This window comes from Salmo salar, chromosome ssa26, assembly GCF_905237065.1.
Source record: "Salmo salar chromosome ssa26, Ssal_v3.1, whole genome shotgun sequence".
Taxonomy (NCBI): domain Eukaryota; kingdom Metazoa; phylum Chordata; class Actinopteri; order Salmoniformes; family Salmonidae; genus Salmo; species Salmo salar.
The window spans coordinates 17,151,497-17,175,286 of NC_059467.1; the positions used below are offsets into that span (position 1 = coordinate 17,151,497).

At 46.0% G+C, this 23,790-nt stretch overlaps 1 protein-coding gene across 2 annotated transcripts in view; it reads right to left on the bottom strand.

The window, feature by feature from the left end:
• The window catches only part of LOC106587232 (CD276 antigen), a 73,348-nt gene that overhangs the window by 13,512 nt on the left and 36,046 nt on the right, over window positions 1–23,790 (bottom strand). For both annotated transcript variants that reach the window (XM_014175426.2, XM_014175427.2), the window contains exons 5-6: window positions 9,903–10,037; window positions 5,767–5,820 (exon numbers count right to left, since the gene is read on the bottom strand). In XM_014175426.2, the coding sequence (XP_014030901.2) occupies window positions 5,767–5,820; window positions 9,903–10,037 (189 nt within the window). The remainder of the gene's footprint in view (window positions 1–5,766; window positions 5,821–9,902; window positions 10,038–23,790) is intronic.

The following is a 23,790-nucleotide window of genomic DNA, read 5'->3' on the forward strand; positions in this document are numbered from 1 at the left end:
TCTTGTCTGCTAGCCAGATAATATAAAGTAGTCCAACTGTTCATAATGTTTCTTCAGATCCGCCTAAATAACGGATTTATTGGGATGGTGTAAATTCAATTTATTTTAGATTTGTTTTCAGGAAGATGTTCCAAAAGCACACATCAGTGGCTTGGATGCATGGAGGCCTGGAGACGCTAAAAGTGTTTATGTTAATTAGCGGTCAATTACCATGAGACCAGCAGACTTTTGCATGACAATAACCGGCAGACAAAATGTTATGAACGCCACAGTCCGATCTGTGGGGTTATAGGTCCAAAACATCAGACCACTCTGGAGGCTCTCACATTAGAGTATTTAGCCAACCTTATCATGACTCTCCCTAATGAACAAATGAGGAGGATTACAATATAACGGTTGTCTCTCTCTTTAACCCCCCCGTCTCGGCCCACCGTCCCTCCCTCTCTCCTCTCCTGTGTGTGTGTGTGTGTGTGTGTGTGTGTGTGTGTGTGTGTGTGTGTGTGTGTGTGTGTGTGTGTGTGTGTGTTGTGCACCAACCTTGCCCAAGCTAACAGGAAGCGGAGGGCACAGTGCTTTATTTAATTAGCCACTGCAGCGGAGTGCTCATGTGGAACCGACGCGTGGCACGCCCTGGAACACTAAGGGGAGGCAGATCAGGGGAGTGAGATGGATTGACGACACGTCGCCTCCCCCCATGGGCGCTTCACTAGGCTGCAGGGGTATGGGTCACATGACAGGGAAGGGGGGGACAGATGACGTCTGTGGACAGGAATTCATCCTGGGAATGCTTGTTGCTGTCCCATAAACCCTGCTCTACTAATGTAGATGTCAATGGTGTGAGTACTGGGAGAGGAGTCAGGTGCAGGAGAGCAGAGAGTTGTGAACAGGTGCACACTTTATATAGGCAGGGGAAACCAACAGACGGACGCCACTGCGTCGAAACCTCCATCCAATATGCCAAATTGCAAAAACACGCAAACAGTCACAATAATCAAGTACAAACAGACATACCTCGTGAACAATAAATCACAGAAATAAACGTACACCAGAAAATAGCACGTCAAAAATGACACGTAACACGAAACAATCACACACAAAGACATGAGGGGGAACAGAGGAATAAATACATGTAGTGTGATTGGGGAATGAAAACCAGGTGTGCAGGGAACAGGACAAAACGAATGGAAAAAATGAAAAATGGAGCGGCGATGGCTAGAAAGCCGGTGACGTCGACCGCCGAACGTCGCCCGAACAAGGAGAGGAGCAGACTTCGGTGGAAGTCGTGACAGTAGAGCCCAGCCCCTTGATGTACTGTACACCTCTCTCCTCTTCTCCCAAAGACACATCAGATCTAGCACACTCTACGCAATTACTTTAATATTACCCTAATATTCGGATCAGCGCTACATGCCCTCAATGGGCCTCCATGTTGTTGTGATGCAGAATGCTGCTGACTGCTTTCATTAGGTCTGACAGCGCTCATTATTCCACATGATTTAGGAGCACCTATCCCTCCGTTATCTCTCTCATAGTGTGACAATGGCCTTCTCTTCCCGGACCAACAGATAACCCTTGAGAAGAGGCTAAACTCTGCTCAGTACGCAAAGCACACACCATTAATAGTTCAAAGAGGAGAGAGGGAAATCTTCTAGCAACACTCTACCTAACAGGATCTGGCCCAGTAGTACGGTAATATATGAAAAGCCAATGAAAAATCCAACACTGTAGGGACACAATTAGCAGAGTCAGGTGCTGGTCTTCTCAAGTGTTTTGATTATAGGAAAGGTCCCACCCACAAATTATTATTTTACCTTTATTTAACTAGGCAAGTCAGTTCAGAACAAATTCTTATTTACAATGACTGCCTACCGGGGAACAGTGGGTCAACTGCCTTGTTCAGGGGCAGGACGACAGATTTTTACTTTGTCAGCTCAGAGATTTGATCCAGCAACCTTTCGGGTACTAACCCAACGTTCTAACCACTAGGCTACCTGCCGCCCCAATTATGCATGAAAGTAGGACAGAACTGAATATTACAGTCCTCATTACGATGCAATCGGCTTTTGACACCAAAACCCTATTCCCAGGATGCAGGTTGATAGTGTTGAAGTAAGCACCCTCTTGAGGAAGGAGTGTACTGTACTGTATTAAACTAGTGAGGAACACAAGCAGAAGCACACGAGTTATGCAGAGGAACACTAGCCGTAGAGCACAGGGACGTCTGTTAATTAGCTCTCCTGAAGTTCTTCTGAGGCCCACATCCACTAATGAAGGAATCATAACGACTGTATTTACATATCTTTAAGCAGTAATATGTGACCACTGGGACAGCCCATGAGAAAGGAGCACCACAGACTACATTGGCTGCAGTGGCTGTGTAAAGAGAGGCCTGTCGGGTTTGACTGTGGCTGGGGAGAGAGGCTGGGTCTGGGGAGAGAGGCTGGGTCTGGGTCTGGGGAGAGAAGTGGGGACTGGGGAGAGAGACATAGGCTGGGGAGAGAAGCGTGAGCTAGGGAGAGAGGCTGGGACTGGGGAGCGAGGCTGGGGAGAGAAGCGGAGGCTGGGGAGAGAGGCTGGGACTGGGGAGAGAGGCTGGGGCTAGGGCAGGGGGTGGGCCTGGGGAGAGAGGCTGGGGCTGGGGCTGGGGAGAGAGGGTGGAGCTGGGGAGAGAGGCTGGGGCTGGGGAGAGATGGTGGGGCTGGGCCGAGAGCGTGGGGCTGGGGAGAGAGGCTGGGGCTGGGGAGAGAGGTTGGGGCTGGGGCGAGAGGCTGGGGCTGGGGAGAGAGGCTGGGGCTGGGGAGAGAGGCTGGGGCTGGGGAGAGAGGTTGGGGCTGGGGAGAGAGGTTGGGGCTGGGGAGAGAGGGTGGAGCTGGGGAGAGAGGGTGGAGCTGGGGAGAGAGGCTGGGGCTGGGGAAAGAGGCTGGGGCTGGGGAGAGAGGCTGGGGCTGGGGAGAGAGGCTGGGGCTGGGGAGAGAGGGTGGGGCTGGGGCGAGAGCGTGGGGCTGGGGCTGGGGAGAGAGGGTGGGGCTGGGGAGAGAGGGTGGGGCTGGGGAGAGAGGCTGGGACTGGGGAGAGAGGGTGGGGCTGGGGCGAGAGCGTGGGGCTGGGGAGAGAGGGTGGGGCTGGGGAGAGAGGCTGGGGCTGGGGAGAGAGGCTGGGACTGGGGAGAGAGGGTGGGGCTGGGGCGAGAGCGTGGGGCTGGGGAGAGAGGGTGGGGCTGGGGAGAGAGGGTGGAGCTGGGGAGAGAGGGTGGGGCTGGGGAGAGAGGGTGGGGCTGGGGAGAGAGGGTGGGGCTGGGGAGAGAGGGTGGAGCTGGGGAGAGAGGGTGGGGCTGGCTCTCCTCTAGACTCCTCTCACCTTCTCCTCATCAGTATTACTGAGTAGATCAGTGAGGATTGCAGCTGGACTCCAGGGTTGAGCTGCTGTGTGTTATAGGATGCAGGGCTTCATTTTCATGACTTTGTCGTTCTCCTAATACCCATGGTCATGGGAATATGACTATTTCATGAAAGGACACAAAACAATGTGCAATGTGTAATCTTTATTCCCTGATGAAAGGGAGGGAGATGTAAGCCTAACATGTGAGAGATGGAGATGTGAGAGTTTCTCTACAAATCACGTGGTCATGCCATTTCCCTTCGTGACGTGGTTGTTGAACTTTACTTTTCAGGTTTGTCATGGTTGAAGAGATTAAACAGCTATCCCACTGAATTGTGGAGGCTCTTATAAACACTGCTATGGGAATACACCAACTCTGATGTGACTGAGTCTGAGGCAGCTGCCCTAGCCGTTTCCTGTGCAGTGTATTAAAATCATCAAGATATTTAGGTTGACGAGCTATTGCACCTGACGATCTCATGCGATTCAAGCGACTGTCATCCATCTTTCAGCTGTTGCCTTGGAGGATGCGTGACGTGGTCTCACTCCGTGGTCTCACTCCGTGGTATCAGCATTATGGAGCATGACATTAGCTTGTCTTCAACCTTGACGGCAGGTAGACTAGCGGTTAGAGGGTTGGGCCAGAACCGAAAGGTTGCTGAATCGAATCCCCGAGCTGACAAGGTAAAAATCTGTTCTTCTGCCCCTGAACAACGCATTTAACCCACTGTTCCCCGGTAGGCCGTCATTGTAAATAAGAATTTGTTCTTAACTGACTTGCCTAGTTAAAATAAAAGGTGAAATTGACAGCAGCTTGTCTCTGCAAGCCAAGTAGGAAGGTTAATTCACCTCACAAACCGGAGACCATTTTCACATCTCTCCGCCTCTTTCTGATGATGTTTCCCTCATGAAAGAACTGGGTCACGACGACACACACTCTGCCAGTGCCCTGTTGCTAGGGCCTAGGCTAACTCCACAGAGCCCAGGATGCAGAGAGAGCAGAGCAGAGAGACAGACAGGGGCTAGTGGTGCAAAGAGAGAGATTGCAGCCCACTCCGAACAGTGTGCTGCTCTGGGATTACTGCAGCTAACTCTAAACTGCGCATCACGCTGAGATTACAAAACTAATTTCAGAAAAGAGGTGAGGGTTGGTGTGTGTGTGTGTGTGTGTGTGTGTGTGTGTGTGTGTGTGTGTGTGTGTGTGTGTGTGTGTGTGTGTGTGTGTGTGTGTGTGTGTGTGTGTGTGTGTGGAAGTAGAGGAGGGGGAATGGGCGTTGTTGGCTCTTCCAGCTGCAAGCACATCAAGGATTTCAGGCCAGGCATCTTGTTTGTAAAGCGGTACCCTGCTAGCTAGCTGCTGTAACGCCCGGTGAGGGGAATGCCTCCCCTTCCAAACGCAGAAGCCCAGGATGAGTCCAGGCTCCCAGTTATCACTGGTTATTGTTCCAATCAGGCTGGCTTTGAAAAGGGAGGCACGCTCTCCTCCGGACAGCTCATTAAGATAACACACAAACGCAGCTCCCCCCATCATCCTGCGTTTATTAAAGTGGGCTTCATTTCAGCTCCTTTGTCTCACACAGGAACCTCTCCCTTTGTCAGCACAATTGGAGCCAGATGGCAAAACAAAGCCCCTGTCTGGAGTGTTTTAAAGAGGTACCTCAGACGACAGAAGAATGAGCCGCTGAGCCCCTCTTCAGCTCACGCCCACCACCACCCGCACAGGTGTGGCTTTTGAGGAAAAGAGAAAAGTGAGGGGGTTGTTGAGGAGTCAGGAGAAAACAGTGGGATGAGGTGGAGGGTCTTGGAGATCTTCCTGCTCCAAGCCAGTACGGCAGCTGTAGGTATGGTGACCCTTCCACTGGCTGCAGAGTTCACTTTGAAACATTCATGAGACATGCATTAGGGAAAGGAGCCATTGTCTCCCTCCACTCTGCCCAGAGACCTTCCTTCACCTCTCGGCTTATTAAAATCACATAGTATTAACTGTGGCGTTCACAGGGAGGCTAAATAATTCAATCACACTAAAGAAGGAGTCAAATGAATAACTTGAAAGACATTATCACTGGAGGGAGAGTCGTTCAGGCCTGTGCCTGGTATCCACCACGGCCTTGACTCAGAGCACAGAACTTGCTCTGCTTGCTAATTAAAACATTAATTCAGGACACAATATTAAATATTATCTCACTATTGTGCTGAAAAACGTGCTCGGTGCCCAAACATTAGTTCTGCATTTAGACATTGCACCGGTAGAAGCAGAAATCCATTTCATGTAAGTTCTTTGCAATTTCATAATTGAATAAGAATGGGGTATGCATTGAGGAGTAATTAGCCTCTATGTGTATGGTGTAAAAATGGGGTGATGGTTGTTCCAGATGTGCCTTGGCTGACCTGTCTTAGACTGCTCCTCTTCCTGCAGTTCTTTGGCCTCTTCAAGCTCCTTGGCTGTGGAGAGAGAAGCCATCAGACCATTAAACACACAGATACACACACCGGGGAAAACACGCAGGCACGCAAGAGCATGCACGCAATGCACTGTTCCTCTGGCTTTCATAAGGCAGCAGCTCATTTAAACCTATGGTGTGCTCATCCTTCACGGCTCAGTCGGAGGCTGAGGCTGCATGGGGCACTGGACCACAGCTGCCCCCCTGGCCTGGCCCACTCACAAAGACAGTAATCACATTAAGCTATGGCCACTGGCTCTTCTCTCTGGAAACATACTATCAACTGGGCCAGGCTGACAGGAACCACAGTGATGGGCACACACGTGCGCGTGCGCACACGGACGCAGACACAAACGTGCTCACACGCACACACACATACACACAAGCACACCTACACACATGCACACACACTCCAAAATTAGACCAGGAACAGAGGAACCAGAGGATGGCTGATTTGAATTTTCTGACACCATCCTCAGCTCCATTGTGTTTGAGAGAGAGTCGGCATTTAGTGTCAGACACTTACTGCACGCCCAGATTCAACTGATCATTGGACCAAATTAAACACGAAGGAAACAATATTGTCTCTGAGTTTTTTTGTATGTCTGCTGCAATTTACAAGACTGACGGAGAGAGAAAATCCTTGCAAAATCACAAAATCCCCATAATTGCAGCAATAAACAGATTGCCATGTTTCATTTAAATATATATGCTGCTTCTATTGTAATGTCCACAGTCCTTCATCCACAATTCCATTTCCGTTCCACATTCCTTCAAGTCTATTTTGTATTGGCATTTTGAAAACACCACACTCAGACAGTATGTGTATACCTACAGGTTATAATTTCTCAGAGTGATTCATTCAAATCTCCAGCTTTTCAAGTGAGTTGTTTTCCCCCTTTCTTCGCATGGCATACCTACCTATTTCTGGATCCCTCCTCAGAATGATTATCTGGGAGGATTTCACAGGAATCCATTTGAGAAGGTCACATATTTGAGCAGCTGCCCTCCTCTAAATTCTGGTGCCAAGAGAACATTTAGTTTAAACAAACATTCACTAGAAACTTTTACAGCATTTGTGTTTTTTATGATGAAGACAGAGGGAATAGAATCACCGACCTCCTCTCTCTCTCTCTCTCTCTCTCTCTCTCTCTCTCTCTCTCTCTCTCTCTCTCTCTCTCTCTCTGTCTCCCTTTATCTCAGCACTATGACATCACACTCTAGCTCTAAAAGTTGGTTAGAAAATATCAATAATGAATGCGGAGTGTAAATGTTCTGTGAGAGACCTTGAGCCGCCTCTCCTCAGTTAACGGCCAACACTTCCTGTCCTGACGGAACAACCTCTGACACTATGGGAAGAGCAGCCTCCAGGGACACTTCTACAGTACCAGGATGAACCAGGCCTTTTAGAGATGCCTCTATGTCAAAGTCAAAATGGTGGCTGCCATCCACTGAGTTTGAGTGAAATCTGCTCTGGCAAGGGGAAGCGGCCATCGTAAAACTCTGAGATGGATTTCAGAGTTTAGGTCCAATATAAGAAGGTTATTTAAGTGATTAGTTACATCCCATATGCATTCAGGGATAAAAACAAGTGAATGCAGCACCTGGATGAAGCACCTGGAAGATAGAAGCTCACAGAGGACAGATATTCCCTGTACCCAGGGGAGTGATGTGAATCATCCATGTCCCCACGATGACCTTCATCTATCACAGAGGGCCATTCGTCCCATGTCACCTACACATAACACACTCCACATAACACACTCCACATAACACACTCCGAGGGTACGTCTGATTAAATCACACGCACATTTGAATGTAAAATGAGCTTCAGGAATATGGTATACTGGCCCATTTACAGCATGTGTTGGACATGTATGGTATACACATTCATTATGCAAGAAAGAAAGAAAGAAAGAAAGGAAGGAAGGAAGGAAGGAAGGAAGGAAGGAAGGAAGGAAGGAAGGAAGGAAGGAAGGAAGGAAGGAAGGAAGGAAGGAAGGAAGGAAGGAAGGAAGGAAGGAAGGAAGGAAGGAAGGAAGGAAGGAAGGAAGGAAGGAAAAAAGGAAGGAAGGTAAAAAGGAAGGAAGAAAGAAAGATGTGTACTGCAACAAATACTAGAATAAATTGAGCTTTCATCTCCCAGACTCCAATCCCACTTGCTGCTCTGCCCAGTTAGGATACACATCCACTGCTCCATATACATTATGACAGGGAAGAAAAATGACTTACTCTGTTTTGGACTAGTTTTGACCCCTCTACCCTCACTACCCAGAGTTTCAGAGGAGAGCGTCAACTTCAATCTGGCCAAACCCAAGAACACCATTAAAAGATAAGACAGCCTCAATTAGGTTGCACTTTCCTTCTTCCTGCAGTTCCAACAGCTGTGAATGTGCACTTCAACACATCTCCACATCTGTATTCATACGGTATCAATTTATCTGGGTGTGAGTCTGCGTGCTACGTGAAGAAGTCAGTGTATGTTACTCTTCAACTCGGCAAACAGGGATCATGAAGAACTTGGAAACATCCACAGACAGGGAACAGAATGAGTCTTAACCTCTCATTTAGCTGAGTGGTACACCGCCAGTTTATCAACCCTCTCTCTCTACTACTACTGGAGGAGTAGCCTGCTCCTCCTGGTTACTGGAGAACAGGTCTGCGACCCCACAAGACCTTTTGTTCATGGTATGGAATCAGTGTTTCCCCTAGGATTCTTTTCTGCAGCAGCGTGGGGGGGGGATATTATACTTTTTTTTTGCATGTTTTATATTTTTCAGTAGCGGCCATGAAATTAATATAAGGGAAACACTGTATTGTAATACTCTCTCCCTCTCTCTTTCTGTTTCATTTTGATTTCATATGTTCCATCGAGCTATAATTATTCTTGCCTGTCAGTGTGTCAGTTCCAGATGTATTTTTAAACCCCAGGGACCAGTGCAGACACTGGCTGACCTTTATTTAACCGTCTCCTTCACTCGGGGCACATCTCATTACAGCCAGGCCACCGGCTCCCCACCATACATTCTCTCAGTCAGTCCCTACTCTGCCTGCAAGCCATCCCCAGCTATTCAGTAGCGCTAATTATCAGACTCTTCTAAATGAACTTCCTGCAGACAGACGGGGTCACAGCATCCCTCCACAGCAGCAGATAATCTCATATACATACAAACACTGTCTGGGTGTTAAGATTCTGAACCAGCTGTCCAAGACACTGGCACCTCATGTTAACATGTCATCCCTGGTAACCACCACTCTTCTCCCGCTGTCATCCCTGGTAACCACCACTCTCCTCCCGCTGTCATCCCTAGTAACCACCACTCTCCTCCCGCTGTCATCCCTAGTAACCACCACTCTCCTCCCGCTGTCATTCCTAGTAACCACCACTCTCCTCCCGCTGTCATCCCTAGTAACCACCACTCTCCTCCCGCTGTCATCCCTAGTAACCACCACTCTCCTCCCGCTGTCATCCCTGGTAACCACCACTCTTCTCCCGCTGTCATCCCTGGTAACCACCACTCTCCTCCCGCTGTCATTCCTAGTAACCACCACTCTCCTCCCGCTGTCATCCCTAGTAACCACCACTCTCCTCCCGCTGTCATCCCTGGTAACCACCACTCTTCTCCCGCTGTCATCCCTGGTAACCACCACTCTCCTCCCGCTGTCATCCCTGTTAACCACCACTCTCCTCCCGCTGTCATCCCTAGTAACCACCACTCTCCTCCCGCTGTCATCCCTAGTAACCACCACTCTCCTCCCGCTGTCATCCCTAGTAACCAGCACTCTCCTCCCGCTGTCATCCCTGGTAACCACCACTCTCCTCCCGCTGTCATCCCTGTTAACCACCACTCTCCTCCCGCTGTCATCCCTAGTAACCACCACTCTCCTCCCGCTGTCATCCCTAGTAACCACCACTCTCCTCCCGCTGTCATCCCTGGTAACCAGTGTGGCTCAGTGTGTTCCTGTGAAAAGTGTTGTTCAGAAAGACAACAGAGCGGCGCTGCTGAGACAGACTGCAGAGTTGAGTGGGCCTGCTCCGTCCTCCTCACAGTTGTTCAGACAGACAGACATACAGACAGGTACCTGCTCTGTCCTCCTCACAGCTCTCCTTGATCTTCCTACGGCAGACTGCAGCCAGGGCGATGAGCAGACCCAGCAGACACACAGCCAGGCCCACCGTCACCCACAGAGCCACCGGAGGAAACACCATGTTCTGACCTGGGAGAGGGGGAGTGAGAGAGCGAGAAATGGGGAGGGAGGGAGGGAGATAGAGAAAAGGAGACAGATACAGTTAGTAGAGAGGAGGGCACTCAAATGGTCATCACCATGACTACCACCACCATCATCTTCACCACCGCTATGGCTGCCTATCACCATTCCCATAACCATCACCATCATCTCACCATCATACGTGCCCTAACCACATCATTATTGTCACCATATTACAGATTATCATCATCCTCACCACCATCATCATCATCACCCTCCTTATATCATGCCTGTATCCTCTGGATGTTAAGGAACATTTTCTTTATTCGAAATGAACAAGATGTGGTGATTCATCGAGATCCCTTTAACAAACACTTGAGTGTTAAAAACATGGCCAGATGGCAGAGATATCTCAGCAGTACTTTGTGTTGTCTTTTCTTTGCCCACCTCCTCTCTCTCTCTACCCAACAGCCTTGGCACTGCGAAAGAGGATGTGGGCTCTAGGTATCCTCATGCCTTCTGCTGCATTCACTATCTGTCATCTGGAGTAATGATGCCCAATGACATCACTCGGTTTTATCCTGTTAATCATAAATATAAATAAAATATGATGTTATATTTGTATAATTCTGATGTTACACCGCCAACGTAAAAAAAAAAACAGAGGCGGAGCATTTTTCTGACGGCTGTGAGGATGACTGTCTATCAGACAGCTTAGCGCATAATTCACTCTAGAGAGACAATTAAATATCAAAGTGAGAGACAGCATCTTGACAAGATAAAACCAACAACAAACTGGTCAGCAAGACAAAGATACTGCAGACGTCCCCAAATTTCCCCAGGGCATTCCAATGTAACAGAATAAAGTAGAGATGGAAAAACAGCTTGAGACACTAAATAGCTTGAAGGCTGGCTATAATACAAACTGGCCTCCTTCAGAGAACCCACTCTGGGAAAATAATTGTAAAAAGTATTGAAATTGACTAGCGTTTGGATGGAGAAATGACCAAGCATCTGTAAGGACTTGGCACAGGACAAACGGAGAGGACAGAGATACACTATTGCACAGCCAAAATGGAGGTCAATAGGAAGCCTCCTTCCTATTGAGAGAGAGAGCGAGAGAGAGAGAGAGAGAGAGAGAGAGGGGACTGCTGTCCATTGCAGTGGATGAGGGGGGCCAGGAATGTGTCATAATGGTAGATGAGACAGGATGCAGAGAAATGGAGAGCTCTAGGGGAGGCAGTTGGGGTGGCATTCTCTGAGTAAGACAGAAAAGGTTCATTTCACTGAATGTCACCTCCTATCTGTTTGTTTACCTTTTATTTGGCCAAGTAAGTTGCGTGTTTGAATCAAAACATGTTTTGACAGTATGTGGCCATGTGAGCCTTCATACGTGTGTGATTATTGGAACACATTATGGGAAGCAAGATTATGCTTAACCACGTAATCCTATTTATGATTAACCATATTACATGGCTATTGTATGATATGCAATGAAAAATCATAGGATATACACAATATATATTTTGGCATATATTTAGGAGGGCGTATGATGCGATCCTGGTGCAATATCCAATCAAAAACAATCCGAGTGACTGATATTGTTTAATATATGCAGGATGTTTGACGTAAATTTGACGTATATGTCTTTGCTGGATGTGTTACTACAGATTGGCTTCTAATATCCTCTGTTCCAGTCCAAACCCATATCAACAGCAACATGTCATATAGAGAAAGCAGAAAACCTAGATAGTCCATCTTGTCATTTTGACAAAGCAGTATATAGTTCCTTGGGCCAACCATGACTGATGGGCTCCACTGTCTCTCTATAGAGCTCTTTGCTCTGTGCTATTTAAAGGATGACCACAGTAACTATGTTAATACCAAATGCAAAGGCCAAATTACAGATGAATGCTAGGTAGTACCGTGCTCGGCTCGCTGTACGCTCTGATTCGTGCATGACGTGTCCACATAGAGCTATAATAAGACAGAGAAGTAATGAATGTGTCTGGCACTTTGAAGCAGAGCAGAGCTGTGCTCTCAGCTTCTCCCTCTCTCTCTCACCCCTCCCTCCATTCTCTCAATCCCTAAGGGCAGGCTGATCAAGACAAATGTCGTAGTCGGCTATCATTTCAGCACTGGGGCCCCAAAGGGCTGCAGGATCATATTTTTCTTTTTCTCTTGTTTGATGATGTGATTTTGTTTTCTTCAGAAAGAGATTTGTCTCTAATGGCTCTGTTTACCTATCGTCTCCTTCCCCTCCTCCCATTCCTTCTCTGTTGGGGTGAGGATGGAGGGTTTTGGGCTGCCTGTCACATCATTGAATGTCGGGAGACTGCACAGCTGCAGTAATAGGGCCACAGAGGTGCAACTTCTGGGCTCCGCATTGAACTCAACACATACAGTTTATAGAAGCAAAACACAGGTCTATTTATGTAAACATCACTTTACAGCAATTACAGTGAGATAAGACTTGGAGTTTGGACCGGACTACAGCCCTTAAATATTATCAGGCAGGTCGACTTGGGTGTAGGTGTCGAAAGGAAGTGAAGCCATAAGGTACAAAAAAAAATGGGAGTGAATGGTAGTATGATTAAACGCCACCTAGATATGGACTCTTAATAGAGGGCCTGCATTACCAAAAAATAAATGTAACTCCCCATTCATTCTATAAGACACACAGGGGGCCTCACACAGGCCAAGCTGAAGGTAAAAGCCCAGATTGGCATTCATTTTCCTGGTGCCAGAGTGTTTTAAGTTCAGCCAGTGCCTACGGTGGAATAAAGTGCTCAGTCCTGGCCTGTCGTCTCAGATTGTCTCAGTTCTACAACGTCATGACAGACGAAGGATCAAAGCTGCTTTCTCTATTTGTGGGTGTCAGCTGAGTTTTACATGCTCAGGACAAAAAACACCTCCTTAACTGGGACCAAAGGAGAATAATGTCCCCTGACAGACAGACAGATAGACAGAGAGACAGACAGATAGACAGAGAGACACCCCACCACAGGCTAACAGGAGCCCCAGGGCTCATTCCAGGCAGGCTGGGGAATGAGGAGGAGCATAGAGGGGGTCAATAAGCTTGCTCTTGCCTTCAGAGCTGCTCAGGGCTGGTGTGATGTGGGAGAATCAGGGGGCTGCAGACAGACAGTGGTTCAGTGGGGATCACAGGGAGGCAGGGTGGACTGGGGGATAGCCCTAGGGTGGAGGGACACTGAGGCCCACCCCTGCTGGAGGGCTTAGATACCCCAAGGGCCCAGAAGAAGAAGTCAAGTCCACACTGCAGAAAGGAAGAGCAGGCATGAGAGAATGGAAAGAGAGCGAGAGAGAGAGAGAGAGAGGTCCACAGGACTGTTAAAAAGCATTCTGCATCTCTACAATGATGAGTGATGAGTCAGTTAAAGGGGCAGGAGAAATTCATTGTGTGATTACACAGTATAACACAAGAGACAATGAAGCCGTTGAAACGAACGCACGTAAAACCCATTGGGACAATAGCAGCCAGTCGACCTAAATCACATTCACAACTCAGTCTGCTGTGAACAATGTTCACACCTCGCTGGGAACAACAGCTCTGCAATCACCAATCAACAATCAATCCATCAACAATAAGCTGTCTGGTGATTTAAAGCTTTATTTCCTTCCCTACATTTAGAAGTTGTGAGATCTGGGAGGACTGTGATAGGCTGGCAGTCATAATAACAACAGTGAAGGAAACAAGGAGCCAGAGCAGTGTCAGAGGTCAAGGCTCGGCCAGACTAGAAGACAGACAGAGAGAAGACAACAGGATTTCCTTTTTTCTATTATTTGGGGGAATAATTTAATTTAATGGCCGACTTTTAGTTTGTTTCAGACTCACACCCATTGTCACAGTTCATCACGTTCGGGAGAAGGTGATCAAAACATTGCCTCCGCCTACAGCATGAAAGGGCTAGCTGCTAGAGGTAGCACTGCCTCTCTGCCGTCTGTCCTCTGACTGTCCCTGGGTGCATATCTCACAGAAAGGGAGGACAAGGAGGAGCTCACCTCACCTCACCGGGACAGGAAAAACTTGGCAAACTGAGATGGATGAGCACAGCTTTCTGTCCTGTCAGCATCTTTGCACTGAGCATTCTCCCCCTTTTCTTGCATTTCAATGAATTGCTTTTCGGCTAGATACCACGGGGCTGTCTTATTGGCATGCAGGGAGGGTAACCGCCCCCTCTTAGAACAACCAAGCTCACATTTACTTACACAATTTGTCTGACATTATTGCCCTGATTTGATGCCGTGGTCTTGAGGAAAATACAAAAATATGACGTGCACACAGGCGCATTTAAGACAGAATAGTGACTCTGCAGTTATTGGAAGAAAGTTTTCTAACACCACTTGTTTTCACTGGAGGTGTCGGGCGGTGTTTCGTGTGTGTGTGTGCACGTGTGTATGTGTATGCCTCTGTGCATGTGTGTGTGTTGTGTGTGGTGGGTGTGAGTGACTGGGCTGGAATAGGAATAAGGCCTGCATGCAGTACCATCAGCCCACTCTCAAACTCTAAGCTGTCTTTCATGCACATCAGGAAGTAGCTTGTGACCTTTCTCCTAGGATGGATGCTTGGCTCTAGGTTCGCTGCCTTTACTTCACCATTTAGCACAACGCTGCTGAGAGTTTAGAATAGTGGGTTGCAGTGGGAGGTCACCTCCTCGCCGCAATGAGTTTGACTACTGATGTGATCGATCCAGAAGTGAATACCAGTCCAGTGGCCCTCTGACCCTCCCTGCAGCCTTGCACCTCAATGGTCACGTTCCCTTGAGACAGCCTGGATTGAACATGGAATGGCTGTGTTTGGGTTACAATTGTCTGATATTGCCTGTACTGAGCTGGACCTAGTCTCCAAGTGTAGGCAAGTCACACATATTGAGACATTGTCCCTATGGGCCTCTAGATTAACTTCTCACTAAGACACTAGTGTCTCACCCTGCATAAAGACTAACCTACAGACAGAGACAGAGCACTCACAATAATAAAAATGTACTTTCATCTCCCATCCGTTTCACTATAATTCAATACAATCTCTTTAAAAAATCCCCCCAGATAAATATACAAAATGTCTGACTGTGCTATAAAACATTGCTTACAAATATAAAAAATAGGGCCATAAAGAAATTCCCAATCTTATCTAGCGCCTAGTGAAAACAAACTGTCGGCATCAGAGGTGTTGGTTTAACACTATGCTCTCACAGCTAGGAATCATTTTCAGTGTGAAACATCCATATAAATACTGGTTTGGCCATGCATTTAATCAGAGCGTTGGGAATCTAATCCTCAGGTAAATTCAGTGGGGTGATTTAAAATCTCATTCCAGCAAGGTTAACATGATTTTATCATTTACCGTGTACCAGAATCAGACTGTATACCCAGTAGGATGGCTAATTAAGCATATTGGCATCCTAAGCATGTTCCAGACTGAGGGAGAGAGTGAATGTGTGGCGGTGGAGTTGATAAACACTAGCCTAGTATGAGAAGAACTGTGATTGGAAACACAGCGTCTCGTCCAGTCATACCCCTGCTGGCCAGTCTATCCCCCATCTCGACCAGCCCTAGCTCCTCACAGGTAGCCTAGCGGTTAGAGCGTTGGGTCAGTAACCGAAAGGTTGCTAGACCGAATCCCCGAGCTGCCAAGGTAAAAAAAAATCTGTCGTTCTGCCCCTGAACAAGGCAGTTAACCCACTGTTCCTAGGCTGTCATTGTAAATAAGAATTTGTTCTTAACTGACTTGCCTAGTTAAATAAAGGTAAAATAAAAAAAGCTCCTCACTGCTTGTCAGCTCTGCCGAGACCTCCATTAAAAACTCCTCTGACATCTCCTGCAGCTGACAGAGACTCCATCACTTCAGCATGCCCTCCTCTCAGGAGAGACTGGCATTAAGATGTCGGAAGAGGCAGAGTGGACTATCGATTTCTCACCACTTCCATTTCATTCCTCCTTCGGCCGTAACAGCTGAGGCAAACTTTAGGTTGCAATAATCAGTTTAACAAGTCTTGTTCTCTACATTTTTAATTTGTTTTTCAAACAAGGGTCTGACTACAAGAGGGCGGAAGATGTGTAGGAGGGAATCGCTAGTGACAGCTATCAGCATCTCTGCCGACAATCTACCGGGCTGATCGTGTCTGAGATGAGTGGATAGGCTGAGAGCAAATAGACAAGGCCGCACTGCAGAGAGGAAGAGGAGGCAGGAGAGAGAGAGGGAGACCATTTGAATGGCTACTGTCAAGTACAGCCCTACTCCTATCCCTACTCCTAACCCCAATGTTTGCGGGAATAAACACTACCAAAAGCCACTCTGATTGGCTCTTTGGGCATGCAAGTTCTTTACCAGGATCTATTTGAAGGTGTGAGAGTTAACACACGACAGAGGTGACACCCCCAGAGAATATCATCATTATCACAGACTCCACTATCTGATATAATATAGCATGAAAGGTTGATGTGTTTACCCCCACGCCACTCAGCAATATCAACATTTGTAGACACCCACAACATTAAAGATGTTCTTGCATCCATCCTAAACCCTCAGTTGAGTGAGTTTGTTCTTTAGTATCCCTTCTCCTCTCTGCAGTATCACTAGGAGAATATATAATGACAGAATTTCTTAAAAAGACATGCCTCTGTATATCTTTGCCTAAGGCTCTCATTATAAAACAACATTTCTCATTTTGCTCTGCTGCAGTCTTTGGTGGTTACTGAAGAGATGAATATTCTCAGAGCACTCAGGAGTAGCTAGCTACGGCCCTGCCAATGACTCTGTATCAGGTCAGCTCTGTCTCCACCAACCACACAGCTGCACATCTCTAGGAACAGCTACATATTCTCACATTCACGATACAAATAGTCTTAATAAGAATGATTTGAACCCAAAGATAGTGGTGCAATCGGTTGTTTCTGGTTTTTCCATAGAAATGCAAAGCAATGCTTTGGAGTAAAACATGCTAATTGGTGACTTCTTCTACTGCATGAGTAATTTCCTAGTCTTAAATACAGATTTTTGGGTGGGTGGTGATAATATGGATGTTTTCCTGAGCTGACAGGGACATAAGGTCCAAAAAAGGTAGATAACAGAAGCCCTAGCTTGTCAAATGTACTTAAATTCAATTTGTATGTGCGTATGAGAGAGAGAGAGAAAGAGAGAAAGGGAGAGAGAGAGAGAGAAACTTTAACTGCTTGGCAATTGCCATGCAGTTTGGCTGTGGATGTGACTTGCTGGAGCCTCCTCTCCACTCAGATGGCAGAGTAAGGTGGAGGAGGTCTGTAACCTCCACTTCCACTCAGAGCATTACTACACTCACTTCTTCCTTCACCCTTCACTTAAAGAGCATGATGCTCCTGGCTGCTGCATTAGAAGAGACCACAGCATGAATACCAACGTCAAGCTAAATGTATTTTAACACTCTCCAACATTTCAACTTTAAGACTGTATGCCATGAGACTGCCCTGGTTTTAAATCGTGCAAAAATGACGTCAGTCTGCCGTCCACCAGCGGGTGGTCTCTAAAACACAGCGCGCCGAACGATTGGCAGATGAACACCAGATCAACATATGGTGCGATGTGTGCGAGCCTTAATGAGGCCTTTTTCTCTGTCATACTAAACAAGAACCAATACTTTAATTCGAGAACAGACATTAGTAGCATACGGAAACATGGCAATGTGAAATCTGCTCAACACATAATCCCATTGACCATTATATTATGACCATGATGGTGAATTCTTGATTACTTCATGGTGATAAGTATGCCAATAAAAGGAGTAATCCTAACCAAACTGTTCAGACCGATGATGTTCTGGAATGTATTGCAAGGCCATAACAACCAATCATATTGCTGAGGCTTACAATGTGTGGGCTAATCTTAAATAGTGTGTTACTGCTATTTTTCAGCACCATTACCACAGTATCTGATCATTAGGCTACTGTATGGCTTCTGGGAATCAGGGCCCCAGGCCTTTGAAACCACTTGGAGGTGTTTTTGTTCTCTATCTCTCTCTCTCTCTCTCCCCCCCCCCCCTCTCTCTCTCTCTCTCTCTCACTCTCTCTCTCTCTGCACTTCTCTAAATAGAAATTAACTGTGTCTTATGCGATGTTCTATCTTAAACACATGCCCTCCAAATCCTCCATTAGCTATATAAATAGCACACTGCTCCTTACTGTTGCATTAACTACAAAATATACAAGGATGATCTATTACCATACCCAGGAGCGCAACTTTCACTGGGGACGGGGGGTCATGTCCTCCCTTCATTCTGAATTTTGGACCGTGGACACCACAGAGTGGGCTAACAGGCTGTGTGAAAGTAAAGCTTCTGGAAGGCTGGCTGGACCAGCACGGGAGAGTTGAACATAGTTCAGTGTGTATGTGTTGTGCTCTTTCACCGAGTTTTAAAAGCAAGCAGAGTAGAAACTGGCTACTCTTTAGTTTACTGATGTAGCTGGCAAGGTAACTGCTGTTTAACTTAACAGAAAAAACGAGTGTTTATTCACAGTGCTGAGCTAGTATTGTAACTGACATGTAACGTTAGCTAATGTTTCATCCCCTCTCGACTGAGGTGAATGAACTAGCTATGCTAGCTAGACTCTAGCTATCTGTCAGATCGTGATACAAGGTGGCTATTATTATTATCTAACAGCGGTTGTTTGTATGGAAATGTTTTGTAGCCTTTGTTTTGTCCCGTTTCAACAGAAGTAAAGGAACTTGGCTAGATTTCGCCAGTTGATGTACCGTTAGAGAGAGAGAGCTGGCCAAAAGTTGGCTAACTTTAGCTATTCTTTTTGCCTCAATCACACTAGACCTGAATCAAACAATGAAACCATAAGCCAAACGATGTAAGATTGATATTCTGAAATGTTTTCAGTGCAGTGTGTGTTTTTATTAGTCAGTATGGCAATGTAACGTTACATGCTTCACTGTCATGGTGCACAGTAGAGGTCTGGTGGGACCGATTTCTTCATCCCGCTACAGCTTTTCATACCGCACTTCGCCCACACCCACTAGCTATCTGTCTGACTAGCACCCGCTACCGCAAGAACTGGTCCCAAACCCAACCGCAGTCCCACAATGTTATTTTAGGCGTATGTGACGCAGCTCACTTGCCAGCCATGGTCCCAGCAATTTTGCTCCCTATAGGCAATATCAAATGCACAAAAATAACTTAAGAAATAGGTTAAATTACTAGAAATTCTCACATGGTCCTTATATTAGGGTATCTATATTACTGGGCAAGATCAGTGAATATGCTAGATGTAGTTTGAAGAGAGCAGAGTAGGAGAGACTTGCACTTTCTCTTGAGCTACTTTCATAGCCTACCTTTTAGGAGTTGGAAGATGGGTGATAAATATTTAGGCCTATTTCTAGGCAATGTAGTAAAGTATTTAGGAAGTACATTTCATTGGAAAGATAACTGCCCAGTGCTTCTCCCCCCAAGCATAGGCTATAGCCTACTCTATTTAATTGAGACCACACCCGCACCTGATCTCGCAGGTATGGTTACTGAACTTGAAGCAGCAAGAATGATAACAGCAACACTTCCTACGTTTTGCATAGGCCTATAGGATATAGCCTACCTTTTAGGAGGACGATTTTCAGGCAGAGACAAATAAATAGGTAATCAATACCTATTGAAAATGAAAAGGCGCAACGCTCGCTCACCATAGCAGCCTAACCTACGTGCACGTTGAGCCTTTTCCTTATCAATGATAATTAAAGTTTTTGATTGCACTTCGACTCACGTTGGTTGAGCGCCCTCCACTTCTATCCATTACCAATAGCCTATTTATTTACAGACACTGTAATAAGCAAGTCTAATCATATTTAAATTAATTTCATATTTAAATTGACTGCCACGTGATTCTCCACCCATGTAGGCAGCCTACTCTATTTCAATGAGTCCGCACTTGATCTCTCACGCCCAACTAGGAGAGGTAGGCTACTGATGTTGAAGCAGCGAATTGTGTGAGAATAATGCGAAAAATATGTGCTTTTAATACAATAGGTAGGCTAACGCATACAAAGCAATATTTTCAACCCAAAGTTGTCTGTCTGGTCACCCTCAACGTGAAAAATGCCGACCGCGCCGAAATGATCTCTGTCGGGACCCGCAGGTCCCGCTGGCATCCCGCAGGAATGCTGCCCTCTAGTGCACAGTCAGTACACAACACTGCTCATCTGTCATGACTTCTTCCAAAGTCGATGCCCCTCCTTGTTCGGGTGGTGTTCGGCGGTCGACATCACCGGTCTTCTAGCCATCATTGATCCATTTTTCATTTTCCATTGGTTTTGTCTTGTCTTCCTACACACCTGGTTTCACTCCCATTCATTATATGTTGTGTATTTAACCCTTTGGTTCCCCTCATGTCCTTGTCAGTGATTGTTTGTTGTTTTACGCGTGTTGTCATTTTTGGTCTCAGCAGGGTCAGGCAGCCAGGGAAGACCAGTCTGTGACGGAGCTGAGGTGAATTTTTGCAGATACAACCCTTTACTATCTCTGTGCAGCAAACACTGGACAAGACAGATGCTATTTTAAGGCAGTCTGACAAACCTCCAAAGTTGATTTGCAAACTGTATCAAGGGTTGATAGAGGCTTTTCGCAATGACACAAAACATGTAAAACAAAAATGTGAAGACCTGGTAGAAGCTATTGATGATGATGAATGGATGCAGATATATTTAAATGCCCAGTCCTGTTCATATAATCTCAGACATAAATTACAGCAGTTTAAGACCATCCATAGAACATACTATATGCCGGTGAAACTAAATACCATGCACTCAGAAATTTAATTCCTCTGCTGGAGGTGTAAAATACAAAAAGGGATATATTTGAATATGTTTTTGTCTTGTGAAGGCTGGCTAATTTTTGGTATGTACTTTTATTTCAGCATGTCTACAGATTCTCCCTTCCCCCCTGTTTTTGTTTGCTTGTAAATGTTGATACTGGTGACTAATATCTGAAGAAACTGTGTAACGAAGCTCTGTGGCTCAGTTGGTAGAGCATTGTGCGTGCAACACCAGGGTTGTGGGTTTGATTCCCACGGGGAACCAGTACAGAGAAGAAAGAAAAAATGCATGAAAATTTATTCACTTGCTGTAAGTTGCTCTGGATAAGAGTGTCTCTAAAACATGTATAGCTGCTAAGAAATTCATTGGAAGGTTGGTTATCCTCCCACAATGTCAAGTTATCTATCACTAGATTTGATTTATTACAAGATTAAAGGTATACTGGGCAACTTTCATAAGGTCTGGATGCCTTATATGGAATACAATATGACTAAAGGAGTCTGTATTGAAAACATGCCCATGTCTGGGGAGATACTTATTTAGGCAATCCCTAGCTGCTGGGTTGCTCAGTCCTGGCCCTCAGGGTCTGCCGTCCTGTGAGTTGTCACTCTGGCCTTTTACGTAACACTCCCAAAACCAATCAATTAAAGTTTCACTAATATCCTAAAGCTGAGTGGGGTGTGTTGGTTTGGGGTGCTGCAGGGCCGTAGACCCATAGGGACAGGACTGTGTGACCCAGCTATATTGTTTGCAAGTAAAAATAGCTTTACAGTACTATTAGGCCCATGACATAAATTATATGGAGGATTTGCTGTTTTTGTGTGTTAATGTATATTTGAGGAGTATGTGTATGTGTTTTTTTGTTGTTTCCAAACCTTTATCTTGGGAATTAAAAACAAATAAAGGTGAGAACTGGGAAGGAAATTGTGTTGGGAGAGAGTTGAGTTATTGACTAGACTGGTGGTGTAAGGGAGTGCGTAACTGGCGGCAGGGAAGTCTGGCACAGGAGAGCAAAACTGGGTAATCAACGGAGCAGTTTTATTCATAAAAACCACCGGTAACCAGAACAACAAACAAATGGGTACAAAACCCGTTGCGCACCAGAGAAAACGTGCACATGCACTTACAATAAACAATTCCGCACAAAGACATGGGGGGAACAGTGGGTTAAATACACAACATGTAATGAGGGAAATTGAGACCAGGTGTGTGAGAAGACAAGACAAAACAAATGGAAAATGAAAAGTGGATCGATGATGGCTAGAAGACCGGCAATGCCGACTGCCGACTGCTGACCACCGCCCCAACAAGGAGAGGAACCGACTTCTTAATAAAGACAATCAAAAGTCTTAGTTTTGTTAGGCTAAAGGTGCAACACAATATGTATTATTGAATTACCTTTGATCTAGTTCAGTCTTATTAATCATTTAAACATATTTAATAATGATCTCTTACCTAGCTTGTGTAAAAATGCAGGAAATGAGCTTTAGACGCCCCAAAAAATTCTGGGGAAGGACCCCAGATCCCCCGCCAGGTTATGTCCCCCCCACTTCTAAAACCAAAGTGGCCCCCCTGACCTTACCCCTCATGTAATTTTGAATCAAAAGGAAATAGAAACATTTCCAAGTTAGTATAGCACAGCCATACTATAACTATCACTGCTTCAGTCTCAGACAATATTGTGGTTGCAGACACATGATATGATGCATTTGACTCCTGAAGGAAGAAGTGTATCACCACTGCAGCCAGGACCTTCACCAAGACTACACTGAGTGTACAAAACATTAAGAACACCTGCTCTTTCCATGACAAATACTTACCAGGTGAATCCAGGTGAAAGCTATGATCCCTTATTGATGTCACTTGTTAAATCCACTTCAATTAGGGAGGAGACTGGATTTTTTTTTGCCTTAAAACAATTGACATGGATTGTGTATGTGTGCCATTCAGAGGGTGAACGGGCATGACAAAAGATTGAATTGCCTTTGAACGGGGTATGGTAGTAGGTGCCAGGTGCCCTGGTTTGTGTCAAGAACTGCAACACAGTTTTTTTTTTTTTTTACACAACAGTTTCCTGTGTGTATTAAGAATGGTCCTCTACCCAAAGGACATTCAGCTTACTTGACACAACTGTGGGAAGCATTGGATATCAACATGTGGAATGCTTTCGACACCTTGTAGAGTCCATGCCCCAAAATTGAGGCTGTTCTCAGGGCGGGGGGGGGGGGTGCACTCAGTATATGTGGCCATAATGTTGTATGTGCTTCCATTGGCTGCTGTGATATAATGAACAGAGGGCCTCTGTCTTTACCTAGAAGTAATTTAGCAGGTGTGTAACTAATCCTCTGACCTTCTTAGTGTGCTCCAATCACTACCAGTCATTTATCTCATCCCCATCTCTATATCCAGCCAGCCAGGAGGCACAGCCTATGGCTAAAGCGCAGAGGACTTGACTTGGTTAGCATTTAGCTCAGTTGGCATAGGGATCAGATATACACTGGTGGCTCTGGAAAGTCTATCAGGAAATTGTCATGCTCTCTGTGTCTAATGTAGGATCATGCTGGAGCAGCAGTTTCAATTCAAATGAAGTTGTATTAGTCCTTGAGCCTTGGGTTGGTTATTTTTTGTTACCATAGATATTAAACTATCTATCTTATTATGGATTTCAATATCATTTCACCAGAATCGCTTTCATTTTATCCTGATATTTCTCTCAAAGCCATTTCTGCTACGGATGCCCGTGATAATGTTTCTAAGGCAAACATAATGGAATTGCATCTTATTTGATAACAAGGGACGTCTACAGTACACGGTTGAGGCCCCAAATAACCACTGACGTAACAGAGCCATGGAGACAACCATAACACTAACAACGGCATCAGAAACCTTCACTACAGCAGTAGACTACAGCTTTGCTGCTCATCCCCCAGCAGTACAGTAAGTGGCTGGAAGTAGGCAGAC